The sequence below is a fragment of the Hemitrygon akajei genome, chromosome 17 (assembly GCF_048418815.1).
Source record: "Hemitrygon akajei chromosome 17, sHemAka1.3, whole genome shotgun sequence".
Classification (NCBI taxonomy): domain Eukaryota; kingdom Metazoa; phylum Chordata; class Chondrichthyes; order Myliobatiformes; family Dasyatidae; genus Hemitrygon; species Hemitrygon akajei.
The window spans coordinates 39,069,342-39,094,798 of NC_133140.1; the positions used below are offsets into that span (position 1 = coordinate 39,069,342).

Here is a 25,457-nt window from a genome sequence, read left to right on the forward strand (position 1 = left end):
CGCACAAAGACTGATGAACATTATGCAAAAGGCAAACTCTGCAAAAATTGAGCAAAAAATACATAAATAACACTGTGAACACAGGTTGTAGAGTCCTTGAAAGTGAGTCCATTGATTGTGCAATCAGTTTAGTGCTGTGGTGAGTGATGTTTTTTATGTTGGTTCAGGGACTTGAAGGTTGAAGGGTAATATCCATTTCTGAATCTGGTGGCATGGGACCTGACTCGTATAACTCCTTCCTGATGGCAGCAGTGAGAAAACAGCATGACCTAAGTGGTAGAGGTTCTTGATGATGGATGCTGTTTTCTTGTGGCAGCATTCCTTGTAGATATGCTCAATGGTGAGGAGGGTTTTTCCTGTAATGGGACGAGGCCGTAGCCGCTATTTTTTACTTTTCCTCTAACTCATAGCAATAAGTTGTTTGCTACTTACCTCCACAATCAAATTCTAATTTTCCCAGCAATTTTACTACAATTTCCTTGAAGTGTTCTAAGGGTCAATATAATGCAAGTCATCACAGAACCTTTAGATCAGTCAAAGAAACATTAGTGAAATGTCTGGTTCAAGTTCATTTTAATAAGAATTCAAGATAAAAATGTTCTTCTAAATGCCGGCACCATCATCTTCATTTCAACAGACAAAACAGTAACTGCTGTCAGCTTTAGTGGAAGAATAGCTTTTAGGATATGGCAAGCATTACATCAAAGCAACATTTATGTTCCTTTATCTTCAGTAGAGGATGGAAAGAAAATATTAGAAGCCAATCTTACTCTACATGATGATCAACACTATTTCACATCCCAAAAATGGGAATATCAACTCTGACATAAAGACGTATATCTGTAAAATCTAAAATGTGAAAACATAGTGTTGTGTACAAGAACCTGGAGAAGCAGGTTATGTTTTGCAAATTTTAATTCTATGTTTCTGCACATTATATTGTTTTCCACTTCTGAATTCTTGAAACACCATGATCTTAATCATTTTGCCATTGATATACCAACAATCATCCTAAACACTAAAGTTCCCTCTCTACAACTTTGTTTCTTCACTAATTTCCCCCCTTTAAGATCCTTCTTAAAGGATGCTAATCTGCCCTAAAACCTCCATAACATTCACACTCCCGTGAAAGCCTGGAGCTTTCTTGCTACATGAAAGCTGCAAGTTTTGTTATCATCTTTTCTTAAGTACACTTAAACCATCCTGAATTTGTCATCCATTCCATCAGATTATAAAGAGTTTCTTTTTTGCTTCCCTCATAATCTTATCAGGTCAATTTACTTTCTTTTGTGTGTTCTATAATCTGAAACATATCAAGATTCCCATACATTGTGCACTGTTTGGTTGTATAATTATTTGCCATATAATCACTTGCTATTATTTACAATTTTCCATTTGAGTTCTGCTGGTGAAATCTCTTGCTTGTTGGTAATGGATTGTCAGTCTTTATTACAACAGACTGGAACAGATCATATGATGTGCCCTCCTCCTTGTGAGTCAAAGGTCCAATTTCACCACAGCATTCTTCATGCAAGTGCTAAGTCTTCCCTATTCCTCACTTGTTCTCTTATACTTTGGCTGATTTATCCTCACTACTTCTGCATTTTTTTCTCACTTCTTTTGCAAGCTAATTCTACATAGCAGAAGTAAAAGCAAAACATTTTCTTCAGCCGAGTTACAATTCGGTGCAGTCATTACTGTCATTTAGTTGAAGGAAGCAGCATATTAGATGAATATGGTAATTGAATGACCTGTTATCTCATTTTAATTGGAATAGTGGCAAGAACACTTAGAGAAATCATTGCTGCTCTTTAAAGTGCAGCTACATTTTTACCACTGTAGCTGTTTAACATGTCAAGAAGCACAACAGTCAGTACTGCAGTAAAGGGCCGCTTGAATAACAATCAATTCACAGTGGGAGCAGATCCTCCAATAACCACTGAGCTGCCAATTGCCAAACATAAAATTACATAGTATCTTCCAGCAGGATCCCAGGAAGTTTCCTGCTGGGAGGTCAGATCCTAGCTCTTTGGTCTCGTTGGTGCCGAAACTGGCTGTGCTACCAGTAAAGCCTTGATGGGCAGTGATGTCAACCATTGTTCACACTGAATATCAGAGTATTTCTTCAAGCTAGGAAACACGAGGGAGTTTGCACTGCATCACTGAACTCATGAGGGCTATATACCACTACAGCTGCAGAATCCATCATCCTATTTTTGGAAGTTCTCAGCTTCCCATCATTTGTGCTTAAAAGAACACAGACTTGAATATTTTACTGTCTTAAGTAGATGATGGATTATTCTACTGGGTTGGTAACTTTCTCCAGATGTAAAGACTGAAACACAGGATGCATATATACAAAATTAGCCACGAGTTCAAAACGTGGAACCTGTCACATCAACACCCATTTCTCCACTTGACATTGCAGGAGCTACTGACTGGATTGATAGCAACAAACAATTTGCTGGAAGGGGATTGAGCAGCATCTGCAGGATGAAAGGAATTATCAATGGTTCAGTTGAAACCCTGCATCAGGACCTGATGTCAGTTTTAAAACATCAGCAGTTCCTTTCCTCCCACTGGTTCTGCTTGACCAACAGTTCTTCCAGCTGACTGACTGTTGTTCTAAATTCCAGCACCTGCAGTCTCAATGCCTTGACTGAAGTGACAGATTAGATATCAAAGTGCAAGCCATTGAAAAGGCCAGAGGAATTCTGCTAGCCAAAACATGGCATAATGTTCACGGGACTTACTCTTCAGATTTTGTTTCAGCTTTTCAAAGTTGGGTATAGAGAGCATGTTAGGGGGAATGGAATATTAAATAACCATACACAGATGTCATTGGTAACTGGCTCACTGGGGCTCTTTTCTGTAATAATTAAATAATAACATCCAACATCTAATGAGAAAAATGAACCGATGAAGGTATGTGGAGAACTTGGTAAGGTTACTCTGCATATTAACTAGTATCCAGAACCTACACCTTTTGTAAAACCTAAGATAAGGAGACTTGCACCTACATAGAGCCTCACAAACCTCAGGACATCCTAAGAGGCTTTGCAGCCACCTTAGTACTTTTACTGAAGCACAGTCTGTTATAAAAGATCACTCATTTATGCTTAAACAGCAATATAATAATGATCTGATGATCTGTTATTTTATTGATATACAACTGGAGCTGAACATTATACAGGTAAACTCCCCTGCTTCTAATTGAAAAGGTGCCACGGCACTTATTGCTAGAGCAGTGGTAATCAAACTTTATTGGGTTACTGCCCCCTTAGATTCCAGACCACAGTCCCAGTGCCCCTCTCTCCCTTTTCGCCTATTATATAAAAGCTATAAAGCTACTACGATTTACAATGCACAGTAAAAGAAAATGGGGAACTGCAAATTCAAAACAATGACAAATAATTGCAAAAATTATTCAAATCTATTTAAAGTTACAAATAAAATTATTTAATTACAGTAAAAACAATTTTCATCAACAATTTTGGAACATACATTAGTTCAGCTATTCACTATTTTGCTTTTTCACCCTTCACTTGATGGATGGACTTAGTACCTTGATATCAGCTTCTCAACATTGGGAGGCATTTAGGAGTTTTAGATCCCCACTTCAGTAATTTCAGTCTGTTTCGCTGCTTTGAAAGAAATTAGCCAACTGTACTGAAACCATGCTTCACTAAATATGAAGTTGGAAAGGCAATAAAGAACCTCTTGACCTTTTGCCACAGTACACAATAGCATTCAGAGATTTCTTTCTGCAACCAAAAGTTTTGATATGTTGACCTCAGCTTCAACTCAAAGTAATTTAGTACTGAAATCAGTTCTTCCTCCATCCTTCCTGTTGATTCCTCATCCAGGAATGGATTTATTACCTCATCTCGAATTTGGATGCTGGTGATAATAAACCGGATTCTGATTCTGAGAAGATCCTGACATTTCTGACATGTCTTTATGTAGCTCACCCAGGTGGGCACACTATACTTGAAGATCATCATCAGATATTTTCTTTCTTTCTCTTCCAACTCAGAGAGGCTTAGAAACTGGAAAAGATCACGACAGCCAATGTTGCACCACCATCACCCAGGACAGGCCCTCTTCTCATTGCTACCATCAAGAAGGTGATACAGAAGCCTGAAGGCATACACTCAGCGATTCAGGAACAGCTTCTTGCCCTCTGCCGATTTCTGAATGAACACTTAACCTATGAATACTACCTCACTACTTTTTATTAATTTTTGCACTATTTATTTAACATATATATATTCTGTAATTTGGTCTTTTTTCTATTATTGTGTATTGCATTGTACTGCTGCCACAAAGTTAACAAATTTCATTGCATATGCCGGTGATATTAAGCTTGATTCTGAATCTGAAACATGATTAACTTGGGCAGAAATCTGGAGATGACTGAATTGACTTTGATAAGATTCACATCATATCCTTGCAAATGAAAACTGATTTCATTAAACTTTGTGACTAATTCTGACAAATAAGCAATACCATGCCTTGTATTCTTGAGTTGATTACTGAATCAAGCATTTGAGACTTCAACAAATTTTATTAGTTTCAAAAAGCACGTAAGTGTCCCAGTCTCATTTTGAGAGCCTCCTGATTTCTGTGTGCAACAGCAAGTGTTTGAACTGTTCATCAATCTTATTACAAAGCTCTAGAAATAGCCAAGAATTGAGACCATGAGACTTGATTTTATTTACAGCTATGATAACAGTATTGAGTATTCTGTGCAGTGAATCACTTAAGTTTCTTGTGACAAGATGTCTGTGAATAACACAGTGAATGGTAAATATGTTTGGTACAGCTTTTTTCAAGAAAGTAATAAGCACACAGTGACATCCTGTCATTGATAGTGCCCCATCTGTTACACAACCAAGAATGGTGAGCAGACCCTCTCCTCCCGCCATCTAACTCTGACTCATCTTTTTTCTCCAGTCCTGCTAAAGTGTCTCAGTCCGAAACATCGACTGTATTCTTTTTTTTTAATAGATGCTGCCTCGCCTGCTGAGTTCCTCCAGCATTTTGTGTGTGCTTAGATTTCCAGCATCTGCAGATTTTTTCGTTTGTGAGCAGAATGCCCTTCTCTTTGGAAAAATTTCTCAACAAACTGAAATATCTGTTTCTAGTCCCCTTGCAAATAACAACTCTTGAGCCATGCTTTCATCTTTTATGAAGCGAACATAACTGAGAAACGAAGATTCATTGCCTGGCAAAGTTGACTCATCCAACCGCAGAGTAAATTCTGTCATTGCACAATGTGTCTTCCACATTCTCAGATATTTCATCCATACATCTGTGATCAGAGTTGTTGCTGAGTGGAATTGCTTTAATTATTTCTTCTGGTGACTTATGCAAAATCATCTTAAAACCTCCCTTATTGCTGGAAAAATCTGCTCTTCTCCAATTATCAGGCTTTCCAGATTTTGCAGTGGGGAATGAAATGTTGTCTGAAGCATGAAGACCATCACTGTTTTGTTGTGAAGTACTAGCAAACATATTTTGAAGCATTTTCCGTTTCTGAAGGTTTTCACAAAGTGACAGAATAAGCAAAGTTCTTGTTTGTTTTATCAAAGTGTATTCTCCTCAAGTGCTCAAGGAGCCTGGACAGCTTCATTGTTTCATTTGGAAGACTTTTTCCATACAACAGACACACATGCTTGCTGTTGGTTGCTTAGTGCTGATATAAATCCCTATTTCAGATATTCCACACTACACTGCCTCTACATCTTTTTCCATTTAGTCTGCTTCTGCCATTTTTGGTATAGATTAACGAGCATAGTCAATCATCTATTGTTGAAATCCAACCTCAAGCGCTGTGATCAATAAAGGAGAAAGTTATGACATCATCATCGTTCAGACACTTTGCCTGAAGGTACATAAAGTGGGACAGCAAAATCTTCTTTGGGCCATGGGCTAGAGAAATGCGGTCAAGAACATTCAAAAAGACAGGTTCTGAACTTTACCCATTGACGCCATACCCTAATTCACAGGAATTGTGTAACCGCGTAATTAGAGTATGGGAATCATACTAACACTGTCCTACAGTAGTGAATGACGATAATGCGCAGGCCGGGCCTGGAAATAACACGATTTCTTCAGTCCAGATTTTTCATGCTATGCCAAACACAGAAGGTCACCCCATCGCTTTTCAACAACTATAATGCACTTCCAGCAAAGAGAATGGTGGGTAGGCAAGAAATGAGGTGATTATGTGATCATTGTAATCAATTATGAGGCACTGGGGATAAAATGCTGAAGTAATTCATTTCTTAAGTTAACCTGTAATCTCTCAGCTGCCCCCTTTCTACCAAGCAACCTCCACTGCCTCCTTTGGGAACCACTGCTCAGAGGACTTTAGTTTAATGCCTCACCCTACAATTGGCTGCTTACACAGCTGTTAAAAAAAAACTTGGTGGCACAAAACTTCTTCACTGGGTGAATAAGGAACAAAGTTGGCAATAAAGGAGGAGTGAAATGGAAACTAGCCTCCAGTCATCGTTCTTCAATGGCACAGGAGATTATAATTATAACAGATACATTTTAGCAGGGATAATATTCACTTTTATTCACTCTTTTCATAAGTTAATGAAATTAACTATTAGTGTGACAAAAAGGAATTGCAACAATGTACTTTTCTGAAAGATTCATTGTACCCCAATGTGTCTTGCAGCTGCTGTTTCTATTTAAAATTATATGTTTAATTTCAATAACCAATTACAAACTCAAATGTAACTAAATCTCCCTAGGCAACAGGCAATATTCTTTATTCAAGAATATAATTTCTTTTGATGCTTCATATATCCTAGTTGAAATTCAGCATTAGGATTTAATAGGAAACCTGTAATAACAATCAAGCTTGAACACAATATACTCTATCTAAAGTTGTAAAAAAGAAGAATATCCACTTGCACAATAATTAATTACTATAAAGGAATTAATCAGTGACTTGACGGTGGGTATTAAAACAACAATGCACTGCCACATTGGATTGGACCTAAAGCTGCTGCTTTGTAATGTCACAAATAGCATAGTGGCCATTTTATTAGCTACAGGAGAGGAACCTTGTGTGGTTTTCTTTTGCTGCAGCCCAGGTACTTCAAGGTTCAACGTGTTGCACATTTAGAGGTACTCTCTGTACATTGCTGTTGTAACGTGGTTATCTGAGTTACTGTCACCTTCCTGTCAGCTTGAACCAGTCTAACCATTCTACTCTAACCTCTCTCATTAACAAGGCATTTTCGCCCACAGAACTGCTCCACATTGGACATCTTCTGTTGTTTTTTTTAAACACCATTCTCTGTAAACTCCAGGGACTGTTGTGCATGCAGATCCCAGAAGATCATGCAGTTTCTGAGATACTCAAACTACCCCGTCTGGCACCAACAATCATTCCATGGTCAAAGTCACTTAGATCACATTTCTTCCCAATTCTGTTGTTGGGTCTGACAAAACAACTGAACCTCTTGACCATGTCTGCAAGCATTTCAGCATTGAGACTTTTATGATAAAACCCAAAATACTATTAAAATAAGTAATGGAGAAAACGGCAGAAATGTTTCAAAAATATAGTTACATTTGCCCAGAAATCAAATGATACTGGTCAAACAGGGCTGAATTAACAGTGCTTGCTGAGCCAATGATTACCGTAGATTCCGGATTATAAGCCGCTACTTTTTTCCCACATTTTGAACAGCTTTGAACTCTGCGGCCTATAATCCAGAGCGGCTAATACATGGTTTTTTTTTCATGCCGCCTCGTAAACATTTTGCCTCGTAACAGTAGACCAATAAAATTGATGAGTAGTTCACAGAGGTCCAATGAAATTGTACGATAAATCAAGCGCACTTTCACAATTAAATTATTGTAAATCAGTCATTTGTACTCACCCTCATCAACATGGAAAATACTCGAAGCAAGACCCGAGCGCGTCAGACCCGATTAGACCCGATCGCAATGCGCAAGCGTCAGACCCGATTAGACCCGAGCGCATTGCGCAAGCGTCAGACCCGATTAGACCCGATCGCAATGCGCAAGCGTCAGACCCGATTAGACCCGAGCGCATTGCGCAAGCGCGTCAGACCCGATTAGACCCGATCGTATTGCGCAAGCGTGTCAGACCCGATTAGACCCGATCGCAATGCGCAAGCGTCAGACCCGATTAGACCCGATCGCATTGCGCAAGCGTGTCAGACCCGATTAGACCCGATCGCAATGCGCAAGCGTCAGACCCGATTAGACCCGATCGCATTGCGCAAGCGTCAGACCCGATTAGACCCGATCGCATTGCGCAAGCGTGTCAGACCCGATTAGACCCGATCGCATTGCGCAAGCGTGTCAGACCCGATTAGACCCGATCGCAATGCGCAAGCGTCAGACCCGATTAGACCCGATCGCATTGCGCAAGCGTCAGACCCGATTAGACCCGATCGAAAACGCTGCTTTTAAGTTAAAGTCGATCAATAACTTTTCCTGGTAGGCTGCAATATATATATTTTTACCAGTCGCTAGGAGATATTGGAATGTTGTTCGTGCTGTTCAGTAAAAAAGTATATGCAACGTAATTTGTGTTACCGATACGTATGTATATTTAAAAGTAGCGGTGCGGCCTAAAATCCGGTGCGGCCTTTACAATTAAAAAATTGATTTTATTTCTAAAATTAGAGCCTGCGGCTAATAATCAGGTGCGCTCTGTAGTCCGGAATCTACGGTATTTGTTCAAGTGTATCCACCACAAAATACAGACACACCCAAAGCTCAAGGTGGCACTGTAATGGTCTGACATTTTCAAAGGCTTTCCCTCAGATACATTCAGGCAGAATGGAACAGAGGTCAGTGGGTGGAGAGGAGAGAATGGATGCTCAAAAATCTAGTCATGAAGAAGTCAGCAATCAAAAGCCAGGAAGAGGGACAATGGATGGAGGGAGTTAGGAATCAGAATGTCTGTTGATAGAAAATTGGGAAGAAGAGGAGAACAGCCTTTGAACTTTTGATATTTTCGTGCAATAGTGGAGGTGGGTGAGCTTGCAAATGGGGCTGAGAACAAGAGGTGCACTGTAAAACAGCTATCACATGATGATCTGTTAAGAGCTCCATATGATGTGGGTTCTCAATGATAGATTCCACAGGCTGGGTGGGACTCTTGTGCTAACACTGGAAATATTCAGTAGGTCAAGTAGAATCTGTGGGGAGACTAAACTGACTATACAAGTTGATGGATAGTTAAGATCACCAGTCTAAAATGTTAACTTTTTTTCTCTCCCCGCAGATGCTGCCTGATCCACAGTGCAATTAGATCATAAGACATACAATCAGAATTAGGCCAATCAGTCCACCTAGTCTGCGCTGCCATTCTATCAAGGCTGAATTCTTATAACCCCATTCTCCTGTATTCTTCCCACAACTTTGACATTCTTACTAAATAAAAACCTATTGACCTCTGCTTTAAATATACCCAATGACGTGGCCTCTAAGTTTACAGAACTGGACTGTATTCAGGGATTCATCCTTGGATCTGAATGAAAGTGCCACAGCCATCACCATCTTGATCAAAACCCACATGGATGAGAGTGTTTTCAAGAAAATTACGAGTGCTCCCAAGCCAGAAGTCCTGGATGAACCAGGAGATACATAAGATTTCCAACAGCTGTTATATTTTATTTTTGTATTTTTAAAAATTAACCCTGAAATAGGATGGACCATCTTTGTGGAGGTCTTCTTGTCTCTGAACAAACCTTCCCTGCATAGGTATGCACATACAACTGAAAAGAACTATATGCCACAGTACGTATCGATATCTTTCTTTGCAGTATTACAAGTGACGCTTGAAGGACCTTGTTGTCCATTTCATATGATACCAAATCCCAAATCTGCTATAACATTGACTTTTCACTGATAATGTACCACTTGCTAAAAATAGCACAGTTGAATTTCAAGGCATAGATTCCCTCACTAAACTATAATAGTATTTATTAAATCATTTCTGTATTTATTTCTAGATCAACAGTAAGCAATTTGTGGATAATTCATTGCATCTACTTACAGCTTCAATTTTGTCGGGATTGGATAACAGTGCCACTCCCATGCCACCCTGAGTAAGTATAAAGTAAAACACGAAGATTAGTTGGAGACATTCAATTAAAAAAAACTGCATCATGTCATAAGCATAGTAATATTCTCATTTCAAACCATAAAATAAAGTCTAGGTGCCCCAGCATGACCTCCTAAAGAAGCATCCCCCTCCATTGATGCTGCCTGACCTGCTGAGTTCTTCCAGCATTTTGTGTGTGTGTTATTCTAAAAAAGTAGTTTCTGTTCTAGGAAATGGCCATAAAACATAGAGAGTGCTTGGGTTTTGAGAATCAGATTATGAAGACCGAAAGCTCCAATTCATTCTCTCCTGCACCGTTGCTTCATTTTCTTAGTCATGCCATTAGACACAAACTGTTTCTCCCGCTAGGAGAATGTGCTGTAGATGAACCCTGGATAACAGAAGTCTGATGATAAACCTTTATCATCCAACCAGTGTGTGGCCAGAAACTGGATATGCTCAAGACCTTCCCAGGGAAATCAGGAGCTCAGCAAAAGAGCAGGTCAAATCTGATTTTATGCTCCTACCACGGTGATACGTAGGTTTCACCAGCAATTCGGCCACAATTCTGCACAACACAGATCAAGATTATGATGTTCAGTCATTGGTTCTGTCTGTATCAGCTAGGTAATGAAAATGAGCCCACTTCCCAATCATCCTGATAAGTACACATAAATCACACAAAGGGAGGTAGGGCTTGGAGCAGGGGGTTTGGGCTCGAGGTGACAAATTGAGGGTCAGAATTTTTACACTCAGCTCTATCATGAACTTGCATTCAACGTGCACTTAGCATCATACTGGTTACATTAAAGTTTAAAGTTCAGCGAAAATTCATTTGGTTGTCAACACCAAATTTTCCATCAACCAGCTCAATCCTTAATAGGCAGCAATGTAGGAATACAATGTTTTGATATGCTCTTCATCAAAAATGTATTCCTTAAGGGACCTAATAGTTGTAAACTCTATTAGTTTGACTAAAAACAGGCATACCACCAAAGAATCAGATTTAGAGATCCCTATCTTTCAATATAATTGTTTAAGGTTACTGATAATGTATCATTGAATTGATTTCAAATTGTATTCTGAAGTCCTCCATAAAATCACAGAATACTACAGTACAGAAACAGGTCCTTCTGCCCATCTAGTCCATGCCAACCTAGTTCCATCTATTGCACACAGACCATATCCCTCCCATTCATGTATCTATCCAATCTTCTCTTAAATGTTACAATTGAACTTGGATCTACCACTACCTCTGGCAGCTTGTTCCACATTTACACTGAGTGAGGAAGCCTCAGGTGAGCAGGAATCTCTCATTGTAAAGGCTGGTGAATCTCTGCATCTCTCAATCCCACAAGGTTGTGGTAGGTAGATTATTGCAGGTATTTAAAGAGGACGTGGATACATGTTGAGGTACCAAGAGCCTAACGGCTCTGGGGAACTGGCACAAAAGGAGAGATGGGCTGGTGACAGATCAGATGGGCTAGGCTTCAAGGGCTGAGTGGCCTACTCCTGCTCCTATATAGCACCATTACACCCTATCATGGAGTAATTCTGAAGCATATACATTGTAAAGATATAAAAGTAATCTGTACACAGCAAGGCTCCACAATCAATCTATGTTTTAACTGTGGAGACCAGATCTGATTCAAGGCCTCAACCCAAACCACCGACAATTCCTTTCCCCCAACAGATGCAACTCAACCCTCCTGAGCTTCTCTAGCAGAATCATGTTTATTATCACAGACATACAGTTACAAGACAAAGTTTGTGAACCCTTTGCAAGTACCTGGTTTTCCGCATTAATGACTCATAAAATAACCTGGTCTGATCTTCATCTAAGTCATAATTATAGACAAACACAATCTGACTAAACTAATAACACACAAAGAATAGTACTTTTCATGACTTTTTTGAACATATGGTTTAATCATTCACAGTCCAGGCTGAAAAAAACATGGGAGCCCTTGTATTTAATAACTGATAAAAAATCTCCTTTAGCAGCAATAACCTCCACCAAACATTTCCTATTGTTGCTGATCAGACTTGCACAGCGGCGAGGAGGAATTTTTAGACCATTCCTCCATCCAAAACTGTTTCAGTTCATCAATATTTCAGGGATACCTTACATGAACAGCTCTCTTTGGGTCATGCCACAGCATCTTAATTGGGTTAAGGTCTAACCTCTGACTTGGCCTTTCCAAAACATGAATTTTCTTCTTTTTAAACCATTCTGTTGTTGATTTACTTGTGTTTCAGATCATTGTCTTGTTGCATCATCCAACTTCTATTAAGCATCAGGTGATGGACCACTACCCTGATGTTCTCCTGTAAAATGTCTTGATACAATTTTGAATTCATTGTTCCCTCAATGATTGCAAGCTGTCCAGGCCTTGAGACAGCACAGGAGCCCCAAACCATGATGCTCCTTCCACCATGCTTCACAGTTGGAATGAGGTTTTGGTGTTGGTGTGCAGTGCCCTTTTTCTTCCAATGATAGTGGTGCACATTTCTGCCAGAAAATTCAACTTTTGTTTCACCTGTCCACAGAATGTTGTCCCAGAAACACTGTGCAATATCCAGGTGGTCTTTTGCAAACCTGAGACGTGCAGCGATGTTTTTTTTTGGAGAGCAGTGAGTTTATCTGTGAACACCATTCTTGTTCAGAGCTTTTCTTATAGTGGACACATAAGCAGAGACCTTAACAAGTTCTAGAGATTTCTGCAGGTCTTTGCTGTTACCCTTGGGTTCTTTTTCACCTTCTTCAGCATTACATGTTGAGTTCTTGGTGTGATCTTTGCAGGACGCCCACTCCAAGGGAGAGTAGCAACAGTACTGAATTTCCTCCATTTGTAGACAATTTATCGTACTGTGGACTGATGAACACTCAGGTCTTTAGAAATACTTTTGTAGCCTTTTCCAGCTTCATGCATCTCTTCAATTCTACTTCTGAGATCCTCTGAAAGTTGTTTGATTGAGGCATGGTGCACATAAACAGATCTTTCTTGAGAAGAGCAGGCTCTGTCAGTAACTTGACTTTGTCTTTTTTATAGGGCAGAACACCTCTACGACACACACCTCTAATCTCATCTCATTGATTGGAACAATGACTCCAAATAGCTTTTGTGGAAGGTATTACCCCAGAGCTTCACATACTTTTTTGAACTTAAACTGAAATTGTTTAAATTGTGTACTCAGCATTGACAAGAAGTACAATTGTTTGTGTGTTATTAGTTTAGACAGATTGTGTTTGTCTATTATTGTGACTTAGATGAAGCTCAGACCACGTTTCATGAGTAATTAATGTAGAAAGCCAGGTAACTGCAAAGGTTTCACAAACTTATTCTTGCAAATGTACATCATGAACTCTGCTGTCCTGCAGCAGCAGTACAGTGCAAGACACACAAACCATCACAAGTTGCAATCAATCAATCAATAAATAAATGTATACTAACCAATTGCAGAGTAAATTATTGACAATTATTGAGCTCGAAAATCTTTAAAATGTATCCACTAGCACCTTCCCTTTTAAGTAAAAGAGAACAACTTTAGACCCTTCCTGAACAGTACAATTGGCAGAAATATTAACCTGGGTTGGGACCTGAATCAGACTCATTGAATTTTGAATAGCATTAAAGGTTTGCAAAAAATACAAGTGCGATTTTGTGTGTGAATCAGTTCCTCTTCAAATTTTCTGATGTCACACGTTCAGCTGAATCTGCTGAGATACCAACTTAAAAAAATTGAAGCTTCAAACCAAGTTCTCCAGTGGGACATTCAAGTCGCTGATATTTTTCTGTACAGTCAAAATAGAATGAAGCTGTCATCTAGATTCACAGGTTATTAGTGGATAATCCAGTGCAGAAGATTAAAGAAATTCAGAAGGATACTGAACCAAACTCAGCAAGAATCACTGCAGTGAAACAGGAACTTCTCGAGCAGTATAACAAGGAGATAGTTCTAAATACTGTGTAAAGCTCAGACTTTGCTAATTCACTGTTCTTGATTAAAGGTTATACTAAAGTTACTATAGTATAACATTTTCTCTTTTCCCTCATTCTTTTACTACTGCGCACAGGAACTGTTAATTATTATTTAGCTTTGGTAGTATAGCCTCAGTGGGTTTCAGACATACTAATATCACATTTCAGGCTGATTACTACAACCTAATGGGCTGGTTGATAGGCAGAATCTCTTTCTGAAGGTCTTCAGAAAGTCTGCAAAGGTGTAACTACAATTAACAGTACACGCATTTTCTTCAGACTGAGTCGTTATTAAAACAACCCTGATTTTATACAGTGGTTCCATTGCAGCAGAAGTTAAGTGCTTGAACTACTTCATTCAAACCTAAAGTTCAAGTTTATTTGGACTTTTGAATGTCAATTAATACACTTGACCCAATATAACAAATCAATTGGTAAATCTCTAACCTTACTGAAGAGATCAAGATGGAATGTAAACTTATAAGAAGAAAATTATATTTGCTACCAAAAGCACCAACATTCACAACATTTCTGCAAAGAAAAATGCAGAAAGACTGCAAGCAAATGTGTCAATAGTAAGATTTTTGTTGGATTAATGTAATATGCATTTTTCTGGTACAATGGCCTTTTATTTACCCTGACTTAAACTTGCAGAATGCAACATAATAGCAGAATATGTGCCTCCAATTGTGGTATGTAATCATTGCACCATTCATTTATGATCCAAGGAATATGGGTATAAAATATAAAGTTGTACAATACTTGAATTATAGAGAGTAGAATTTAAAAAAGGAATGTGATTTATAATGATTTACAACAGAATAATACTGAAGTCTTATTTAATCATATTAAAATTATAACTATCAAAAACAATGTGTATTTACAATCACTTTCAATCATCAACATACCCAGTCTTTAAGATTACTTCAAATTTATAATTGTCTAATTGCATATTTTTAATTTTTAAAACTGATTTTTTAATCACATTATAAATGGAAGTAACAATGGAACACTGAATGTACCTAGATTTAATCACCTGTTCTCCCCTTTTAAATAGTCATTTTTGTATCTCAAGCGTCGCTAGTAAGGCAAGTATTTATTGATTCATCAGCTGAGGGACAATCGGAAGTAGCAATCAGGAGGAGGGTTCTTTATCCATGTTGACATGACATCATGAGAAATCACTGGATCTGGAGTCAATGTTGATGACCCTAAACACTACTTCCTCCTTCCAGTATACTATTGGGCCATCACTTCTGGTGATTCTATTACACTGATGGGATAAGACATATCAAAGAATTGTGATAGATATTTTCTATCATGTATGATTTCATCAGCACAACTATGTCAAGCTATAGGACAAATCTCCCAATTCAGATAACTTCCCCCAGACATCTGTGAGGAGAATTTTGGACCGTTATCTAGGCTAGGAGCAAATTTTTCATGTCTTAATTTAGCGCCTTCGTAATTGACATGTGGTTTGTCTAGTTTTATACATTCTCTATTTAAACATAGCAGTGTACAACTGTGGGCACTTAAGAACCAACCCCACTGGCTGGATCAAGAATCATTCACAGGTCAGACTTGTTATGAAAGGCAGACTTGTTCCCCTGAACAATATTAGTCAGCCAAACAATTTTTGAGGACAACACTTTCCACTAATTCAAAGCTGTGCATTCGCAACTTAAACATTTCATTTCCTCTTCTGAAAGATGAACCTAGAGGAGATGAGGTCATTACTGAAATGTCAAGAGAAAAGATATATAAAGATTCTGACCAGTGCATAAAATCGTATTTTTTTGCCATTACAGTGGGAAAATGCACAGCTGTTGATCACATAGAGGGGACCTGGTGCTTCCAACACCCTTAATTACCAAGCTACCTACCAAAAATGACTCTATTGGAGGCAAGATCGATCGGTCACAACAATCTGACAAGTATGTGATTGGCCAGAATTATAAAACATTGTTTGGACATTTATTTTGATGTACCTTCAACTTTATCAGCTCACCCTGAAGTTAGAATTAGATTTAGAATCAGATTTAATATCACCAGCATATGTTGTGAAATTTGTTGCTTTGTGGCAGCAGTAAAAAAAACTATAAATTACAATAAAAAGTATTCATTAAAATAATTGAAATAAGTAACGCTAAAAGAGGGGGGGAAATATTGAGGTTTCTTTTGTCCGTTCAGAAATTTGATAGATGGGAAGAAACTGTTCCTGAAATGTTAAGTGTGTGTCTTCAGGCTCTTGTACCACCTCCTTGATGGTAGCAATGAGAAGAGGGCCTGTCCTGGATGATGCTGGGGAGGTTAGTGCCCACAATGGAGCTGCCTGAGTTTACAACTTTCTGCAGCACTTTTCAATCCTGTGCAGTGGCTCCTCCATACCAGATGGTGATACAATCAGTTGGAATGCTTTCCACAGCACATCTGTGAAAATTTGTGACTGTCTTTGCTGACATACTCTAATGAAATATAGCTGCTGTTCTGCATTCTTTGCAATTGTATCAATATGTTGGACCCAGGACAGATCCTCAGGAGATATTGACACCCATGAAGCTAAAACTGCTTATCCTTTCCACTTCCAATCCCCCTACGAGGACTGGTGTGTGTTGTTCCCTCAACTTACCCTTCCTGAAGTGAACAATCCTCGGTCTTAGTGATGTTAAGTGCAAAGTTGTTGCTGCAACCCACTCAACTAGCTGATCTCACTTTGATGGTCTCTTCATCACCATCTGAAATTCGGGCAACAAATTTAGATGCCGTTTGAACTGTGCCTAGCCACACAGTTGTGGATGTAGAGAGAGTACAGCAGTGGGCTAAGCATGCATCCCTGAGGTGTGCCAGTGTTGATAGTCAGTGAGGAGTATATGTTATGCTCTCCCAGTGAGTAAGTCAAGGATCCAACTGCAGAGGAAGGTACAGAGGCTCAGGCTTTGGAGCTTTTTGATTAGAACTGAGGGTATAATTGTGTTGAATGCTGAGCTGTAGTCATTAAACAGCAGTCTGACATACTGTATTACTATTGTCCAGGTGATTCAAGGCCACGTGGAGAGCCAGTGAAATTGCCTCAGTAGATCTACACCGGATGCAATAAGCAAATTGCAACGGGTCCAGGTCCTCGCTTAAACAGGAACTGATTTTAGCCATGACCAATCTCTCAAAGCACTTCATCACAGTGCCACTGAGCAATAGTTATTGAGGCAGCTCATCCTGTGCGCATGCAGCCTGTTACAACCGCTCCGACTAGTTTTCTGTCTGTCTGTCTGTCTGCACTTCTTGGGCACTGGTATGATTGTCACCCTTTTAAAGTAGGTGGGAACCTCTGACTGCAGCAGTGAGAGATAGAGCCCTACTAGATAGACCATCAGGGCCCGATGACTCGCAAGGGTTCACCCTCTTGAAAGATACTCTGATGTCGATCTCCAAGACAGAGATCACGGGGTCACAGGATGCTGCAGGGATTTGTGTAGGTGTAGTTTTATTCTCCTTTCCAAAGTGTGAATAAAAGGTTTTGAGCTCATTTGGGAGTGAAGCATCACGGCCATTCATAATGTTAGGTTTTGCTTTGCAGGAAGTAATGGCCTTCAAACCCTGCCAGAGCGTATGCAACTGATTTCATCTCTAACCTCGTGGAATTGTTTTTTTCACTCTTAAGATAGCTTTCTGAAAAGTTCAGAAGTTTCTGACAACTAGAGAATGAAGGGCGTGTTCTAGGAAACACACAAGTGAGCTACAGACCAATCTATGAAAATAACCTGGAAAACACCCAAAATTATTCTCATTAGCAGTGAAGTAGGTATAATTTGTAGCCAATACTGCCACCTTGGTTTCTTGTAGAAAATTAAATTGACAATTTTAAAAAAAAGCAACACACACTCAATTTGTTATGAAAATTGTTTCAGCATCTTGGGTGCAAACTCAGATTCATATATTCTATTACATACAAGAGTATTTTTTTTAAATCACAGAAAAATATTAATTATAATGGATGAAAGTAAAAGGCTAATTACCTTGGTTGAATATTCTTTGGGACAGCCCATATTTACATCAATACCAGCTACATCATTTTCCCTGTATGGATGGTTAAAAACACATTTACAAAAATGAAAATCTATGCAAAATACTCTGACAAATTTTATAATTTCATTATTATGTTCCTCACAATTTTTGATTACTTATGATTGCGATGTGCAATGATTAACATGTGATTAAGTGCACACTAGACATAAGAATTCTGTTACAAGGCCAGCAGTTCACCGCTGGATTACGAATATGGGGTAAAGAATATATTGATTTACGATACGGCTATTTCCTATAAGAGGTATTATATTGAAATAGGTATTTTTTTAACCTTGTAAGTTTTGAGAACATGTAAGATATTTAACCCAAGATGTTTCTCAGAAGATTTGTAAAATATGCATACCACACACTCATTCACCATTACATTGGCAAATGCATTGATCCTACTGACATTAACTATAAACCCACTGTCTCCCACCATCCTTCATTGTCTACCCTTCCCCACTATTTTCTTTGAGGCCAACCTTACCCCAACACCCTGTTATGTTCATCCCCAATCACAGACTCCATTCTGTTCCATGGCACTTTCCCCTGCAACTAAGATGTGCAATACTTGTCCCTATATCCCATCACTACCATCAAAACAGCTCTTCTGAGTCAGGCAAAGATTCACATGCACATCCCCCACTGCATTCGGTCCTACAAAGTCAATAAACCACCATTTTTCTTTCATTCATGTGCCTATCTAGGGGTCTTTCATCTGTCCCTAATGTATCACCCTCTACAACCACCCTGAAAGTGCATTCCAGGCATTTACCATTCTCTCCATTTAAAAAAACCTATACCTCTGACATTTCCCTTAAACTTCCCCGCATTCACCTTAAAAGGATGTTTTCTAATTGTGATCTTCTATGTCCCTCCCTACATTGACGAGTCCAATGTAGACCATGGTGGCTATTTTGTTGAATACTCATTCTTTGTCCGCAATAGACATCCTGACCACCGGAGTTCACGCCATTTCAACTCCCCTTCACATCTTCACTCCAACCTGTCTGTCCGCGGCTCTCTGAACCACCAAGTGACACCAAACACAAATTAGATGAACATCTCATATTTCATCTGGGTACTCTACAAAATTGAATTTTCCAGTTTCAGACAGACCACATTTCCAGTTCCTTTCTACCTCTTTTTGATACACCTATCTCACCTAGTTCCCCTACCTCACCTGGTTATACCTGCCTATCACTAACTCACTATACTTACTGAGTCTCCTACTTCTCCGCCCTTCTCCCCCTCCCTCCCCATTCACTGATTCCACCTGCCCAGCATCTTTCCCTTATCTGGCTCCCTGTCACCTTCTGCCTTGGACTCCAGCTGCCCGTCATTTTTCTCTTCCACCGATTTCCACCGATCACCTGCCAGCCCCTCACTTTTCTTCTTTATACTGGCTATCTCCCCTCTACACTTTCAGTTCCGATGCAAAAGATCCTCCACAGACAATGACTGACCAACTGAGTTCCTCCATCTGCTCTTTTTTATTGCTTTGTATGATACACAAATTTACAACAGTGGTGAGAATATCAATATATATGTAGGAGTTTCCTTCTTTACTTCTGTAGCTTTGACTCTTTAATTTTATTCTGAAGTTTTGAAATGCTGTAAAAATTAACCGCTTCATCAAAATGTTCATGAGGAAACAGGACCATTTGTAGTTACCAAAAATAGTATTAACCTCTTCACCAATTACATGTTACATTTCTGATTTATTACACTAATCTTTCCAGTCCTCATAGTTTAATTCTTCCATGCCCACGATCGTGTAACTGTTTTCTAAAAACCTGCTGAGAGCAAGATCATTAAGTACTGGTGGTTTCAAGACTTACACAAGCTGTGCAACTGTCAGTGCTCTCTGAGCATCAGCTGTTCCCTGCAATAAAAAAATTGAAAATATAATTGCAAATATAATTGAAAGGAATATAATTATTCCTAAATATAATTAGGGACATCAATGAGCTTTTATATAAATGTCCTAACTTTGCAAAAAGAAGCAGCCATTGAACATGATGCCATCATATTTTTCGAAATACTGTTTTCAAGTTGTAAACTGATGGTGAATTTTGCAGAATTCATTTGATTAATTACTCACAATAGGACACATCATATTTAAACAGTTAAAGCCAATATGCTTTTGAGCAGCAGAGACTTCCAAAAGTATTCTTGCCATTAAACAAAAATATGATGTTTATAGGTGACCAATGCTTCTCTCTTTACCTATATCTAAAGAAGTTACCAGCAGATTAATATTTCTACAAGCTTTCCACACAAAAGTTAGCAGCTAAATTTCCTCAATTATACAGTAACTATACCTCCAAAAAGGATACTAAATTGACATCAAGGTCATTGGACGTTATATACAATAAAATTCAGATTCAGTTTATTTGTCATTTAGAAACCACAAATGCAATGCAGTTAAAAAATGAGACAACGTTCCTCCAGAATGATATCACAAAAGCATATGACAAAACAGACTACACCAGAAAATCCATATAATGTTTGGCAATCCCCAATCCAGAGTCCGGAGAGGCTACTGCGTATTAATATCGCGCTACCATCTAGCGTGTTCCCCGGAAAGGAGCTCCAAATCCACCAGACAAAACAAAACCAAAAACTAAAGCAACAAGACCTGCACAAAACCACATAGTTACAACATATAGTTATAGCAGTGCAAACAATAGCATAATTGATAAAAAACAGACCATGGGCACAGTAAAAATAGTCCAAAGATGTTAAAAGACTATAAGTTCAAAAGAACTTATGCAGTTTCACAAGTCCCCAGGGTCCCGACAGACTCGCCATCCCACACCAGCGGCAGAAGGGAATACCCCCGCTATGGACTTCCACAGCGCCGCCCGACTCAGCCTCGCAGATGCAGCACACACCAAAAGCGACTTGACCACAGCGGACTCCGAGTCTGTCGAACCTCCGAGCTGACGACCATCCCCTCCGGCACAGCTTCTCCGAGCACCATCCTCTGCCGAGCGTATTAAGACGGCCCCGCCAACGGCCACTGGCAACGCGACCCCGAGGACTGGGGGCCTGTTCTTCCCAGCAGAGTCCCGGACCTCACAGCAGCAGCAGCAACGAAGAAGGTCTTCCTGGAGATTTCCCGATGTTCCTCCGTGTTCCCACGTCCGTTTTCAATCGATTATGATTGTGCACGGCACCCCACTTCACAAATAACAGATAATCAGCTCCAGAGTGGCTGCTGCAAGCTGCGTTGCACCGCCATCTTAGAAATATACAAAAATAAACAAAATATACATTCTATGGCCACTTCATGATGTACACCAGCCGATTATGTGGCAGCAACTGAATGCATAGAAGTATGGAAACATAGTCAAGAGGATCAGTTGCTGTACAGACCAAACATCAGAATGGGGAAGAAACATAATCTAAGTGACTTTGAGTGTAGGATGATTGTTGGTATCTGATGTAATGGTTTACGTATCTCAAACAATGCTGATCTCCTGGGATTTTTACGCTCAATAATCACTAGAGTTTACAGAAATTGGTGTGAAAAACAAAAAAATAATCCAGTGAGTAGTAGTTCTGTTGGCGAAAATGCCTTGTTAATGAGAGGTCAGAGCAGATTAGTTTGACTGGTTCAAGTTGACAGGAAAGTGACAGTAACTCAAATAGCAATACATACAACAGCAATGTGCAGAACAACAGCTCTGAATGCACAACACCTTAAATCTTGAAGTGGATGGGCTACAGCAGCAGAAGAACGCACTGGTTCTACACCTGAAGCTAATAAAGTGGTCACTGAGTGTAAGTAGGCCTGTACACCTAAATTGGCCATGCAATAAGATCAGGATCGTCCTTTTACTATTAAAAAAATTAAATATTGTTTCCTTCTTAAGGCATTCCACGTTAAAAAACAAACAGCAAAGATGCATATATCAGGATAATGTTTATTGACTGCAGCTCGCCATTCAATACTATGATCCCTTTAAAACTAATCAGTAAGCTTCAAGACCTAGGTGTCAATACAGTTGGCCCTCCTTACCCGCGAGGGATTGGTTCCGGGACCCCCAGTGGATACCAAAAAACACAGATGCTCAAGTCCCTTATTTAACCTGAATCAATGCAGTGGTCTTTAGGACCCAGCGGAACCCCAAACTTTATTTAACACGTTCAGTGCGGTGGACATTAGGACCTGGCGCAGCTTTGAATCCGCCGTGTTCCTGTTCACGAAAAATAATCACAATCACAGTTGAAAATAAGGTGGAAGAAATAAAGCGATCAGAAAGAGGTGAAAAACCATCAGTCATTGGAAAAGCATTAGGCCACAGTCGGTCAACGATCGGAACAATTTTAATGGAGAATGTGAAAGGCCCTGCCCAGATGAAAGCTACATTACTAAGCAACACAGTGGTTTAATTATTGAAATACGTATGTTTCTTAAGTGTTTTATATGCATAGAAAGGTAAAATATGTACTATATACTAAGAAAAACATTTGACTAACTGATGCTAAATAATACCGGATGTACCTGTTCCAACCTCAAATCCGACTTAAAGACAGATTCAGGAATGGAACTCATTCATAACCTGGGGACTGCCTGTACTTTTAAGTCATTTCTAGATTTATTATTATACTTAAGACAATGTAAATGCTATGTAAATAGTTGTTACACTGTATTGTTTAGGGAATAATGACAAGAAAAAATAGTCTGTACATGCTCAAACGAGAGCTGGAGAGACAACTTCCGGGTTTTCCCCATCCACGGTTGATTGAACCGACTGTGCCTCCTTGTGCAATTGGATCTTTGATTTCCTCACTTCAGACCAGTCAGTTTGGATTGGCAACAACATCTCCTCCACAATCTCCATCAGCACAGGTGCAACAGAAAGCTGTGTGTTTAGCTCCTTGCTTTACTCACTTTATACTTATGACTGTGTGGCTAAGCATAGCTTCAAAGCCATATTTAGGTTTGCTAAAGACACAACTGTCACTGGCAAAATCAAAGGTAGTGATGAATCAGCATACAGGAGGGAGACTGAAAGTCTGACTGAGTGGTGCCACAACAATCTCCCACTCAATGATAGCAAGACCAAGGAGCTGATTATTAACTTCAGAAGGAGGAAACCAGAGGTCCATGAGCCAGAGCTTATCAGGGGATTACAGGTGGAAAGGGTCAGGAACTTAAAATTCCTCAGTGTTATCATTTCAGAGGACCTGTCCTGGGTTGAGCACACAAGTGCCATTATGAAGAAAGCATGGCAACACCTCTACTTTCTTAGAAGTTTGTGAAGATTCAGCATTAACAAACTTCTGTAGATGTGTGGTGGAGAGTATATTGATTAATGGCATTTTGGTGTAGTATGGAAGCACCAATGCCCTTGAATGGAAAAGCCTACAAAAAGTAGAGGATACAGCCATTACAATAAAGTTCTTCCAACCATTCAACAGAGTGCTGTTACCATCATCAAGGACAGGGATCACCAATCTTTTTTGCACCGCGGACCGGTTTAATATTGACAATATTCTTGTGGACTGGCCGACCAGGGTGGGGGAGGGGTGTTAATCACAACCGGAATATAGGTGATAAGTCAACTATGAGTCACTTATAAGTGGCTAATACACTTAATTTCGTTTCTAAAAGGGTTTATTTAATGAATTTAATATTAAACACAGCGCATATTTTCCTCGCATGAATATAGTGATAAGTCAATTATAGCTCACTTATAAGTCAATAGCATCATAACATTTTAAGTAATGTTTGGATATTAAACACACAGCGCCTATTTTCCTCGTATGAACATATAAAATCATTGCAACACACCAGTGAGAGGGCAAGGTAAGGTCCCCATACTGGGGCCACGGCAGTCGCAGTCCGGAGAGCGAGTGAGGAATGTGACAGGGCGCATGCCCACCCTCCTTGTAGGTAGGTAGGATATATCGACCGACAAAAGGTTGGCTCGAGGGATGACTTTCAGTAGATAGCTGCGAGGTAGCTGCTCTGCTACTTACGAAACCCTGAGCATGAATTAGATCGTCTGAGAATATTTTAGCACCGGGTTCCTCACGAACATTCGGTGTGTTAAACAGGTTTAGAGGCGTCGCCCATCTGTCCGTGCTGCAGGCCAGTATCAATGGCACTTTTCGCCAGCCTCACTAGGCGGCCGGTTACCCGAGGCCAACTGGCACGAGGGTATCACTGCGCTTAGGCAACTGATGACCTCGCGTGCGTTCAAGTTCAACAGTGGGAGCGATAAGGAACGAGGAAAGGTGAAGCCGACTCATATCGTTTCCTCACAGCCCGGTGGCTGGGGACCACTGATCAAGGACTCCCCCCACCCACATGCAGGCCATACTCTCTTCTTGCTGCGGCTATCAGGAAGGAGGTACAGGAGCTGCAGGACCCACACCACCAGGGTCAGGAGCAGACATTACCCCATAATCATCAGCCTCTTGAACTGGAGGGGATAATTTCACTCAAGTCCATTCACCCCATCACTGAACTGTTCTCACAGCCTATAGACTCACTTTCAAGTACTGTTTATCTCATGTTCTCGATTATGCATTGCTTGTTTTTTTATTTCTTTCCTTTTGTATTTACACAGTTTGTTGTCTTTTGCACATTTGTTGTTTGTTCATCCTCTTGGGTGTGGTCTTTTATTGATTCTATTGTGCTTCTTGTATTCACTGCAAATGCTCGCAAGAAAATGAATCTCAGTGTTATAACTTGTTATATGTGTACTTTGATAATAAATTTACTTTGCACAAATTCAGCTGCTACATACAACATGCTTTTGATCAGGAATGTCACCTCTGCATTTCAACCTATTAAGTTATTTCTAAAATAGTCATTGTAGAACTGTCACTTGAGATTTTATAGAGCTCTGCCTTAATGAAAGTCACAGAGAGAGAGGTCCAATAGCTGCATTCATTCATTACTGGATGGTCTATTCATTTGTACAGGAATTGCACCATAGACCAAGCTATCCAATCCAACTTCAACTGGAACCAAATATATGTGCTCTGGTTGCATATCAAAAAAATAGTCTACAGGCTCATATGGAGCAAAGCTGTGGAAGGTTATTCCCTGGGACACCAACCAAATAAACCCAGCAATCAGTCTTTTCTAGTGAGGATAACATAAGCATGGGAAAAAATGGGAGGAAAAGAATCATTCAATGATATCTACAGTACTGTGTGAAAGCCTTAAGCATCTAAATAATCCGAGAAACCAAAGATGCTTTCAAAAATAACTAAAGTTTCTAAATATCAAACAAGTTACTATAAAGAGCTATAAACAGTAAAAAAAAAGGTAA

General features: G+C 39.6%; 1 protein-coding gene across 7 annotated transcripts in view; it reads right to left on the minus strand.

Annotated features, from left to right (window-relative positions):
* The window catches only part of dus2 (dihydrouridine synthase 2), a 114,027-nt gene that overhangs the window by 71,073 nt on the left and 17,497 nt on the right, over positions 1–25,457 (minus strand). For 6 of the 7 annotated variants that reach the window (XM_073069953.1, XM_073069952.1, XM_073069950.1 and 3 more), the window contains 3 exons: positions 20,001–20,044; positions 18,108–18,168; positions 10,061–10,108 (listed from right to left, as the gene is read on the minus strand). The exons of the other annotated variant lie outside the window; for it this stretch is intronic. In XM_073069953.1, the coding sequence (XP_072926054.1) occupies positions 10,061–10,108; positions 18,108–18,168; positions 20,001–20,044 (153 nt within the window). The remainder of the gene's footprint in view (positions 1–10,060; positions 10,109–18,107; positions 18,169–20,000; positions 20,045–25,457) is intronic. 7 annotated transcript variants of the gene reach the window in all.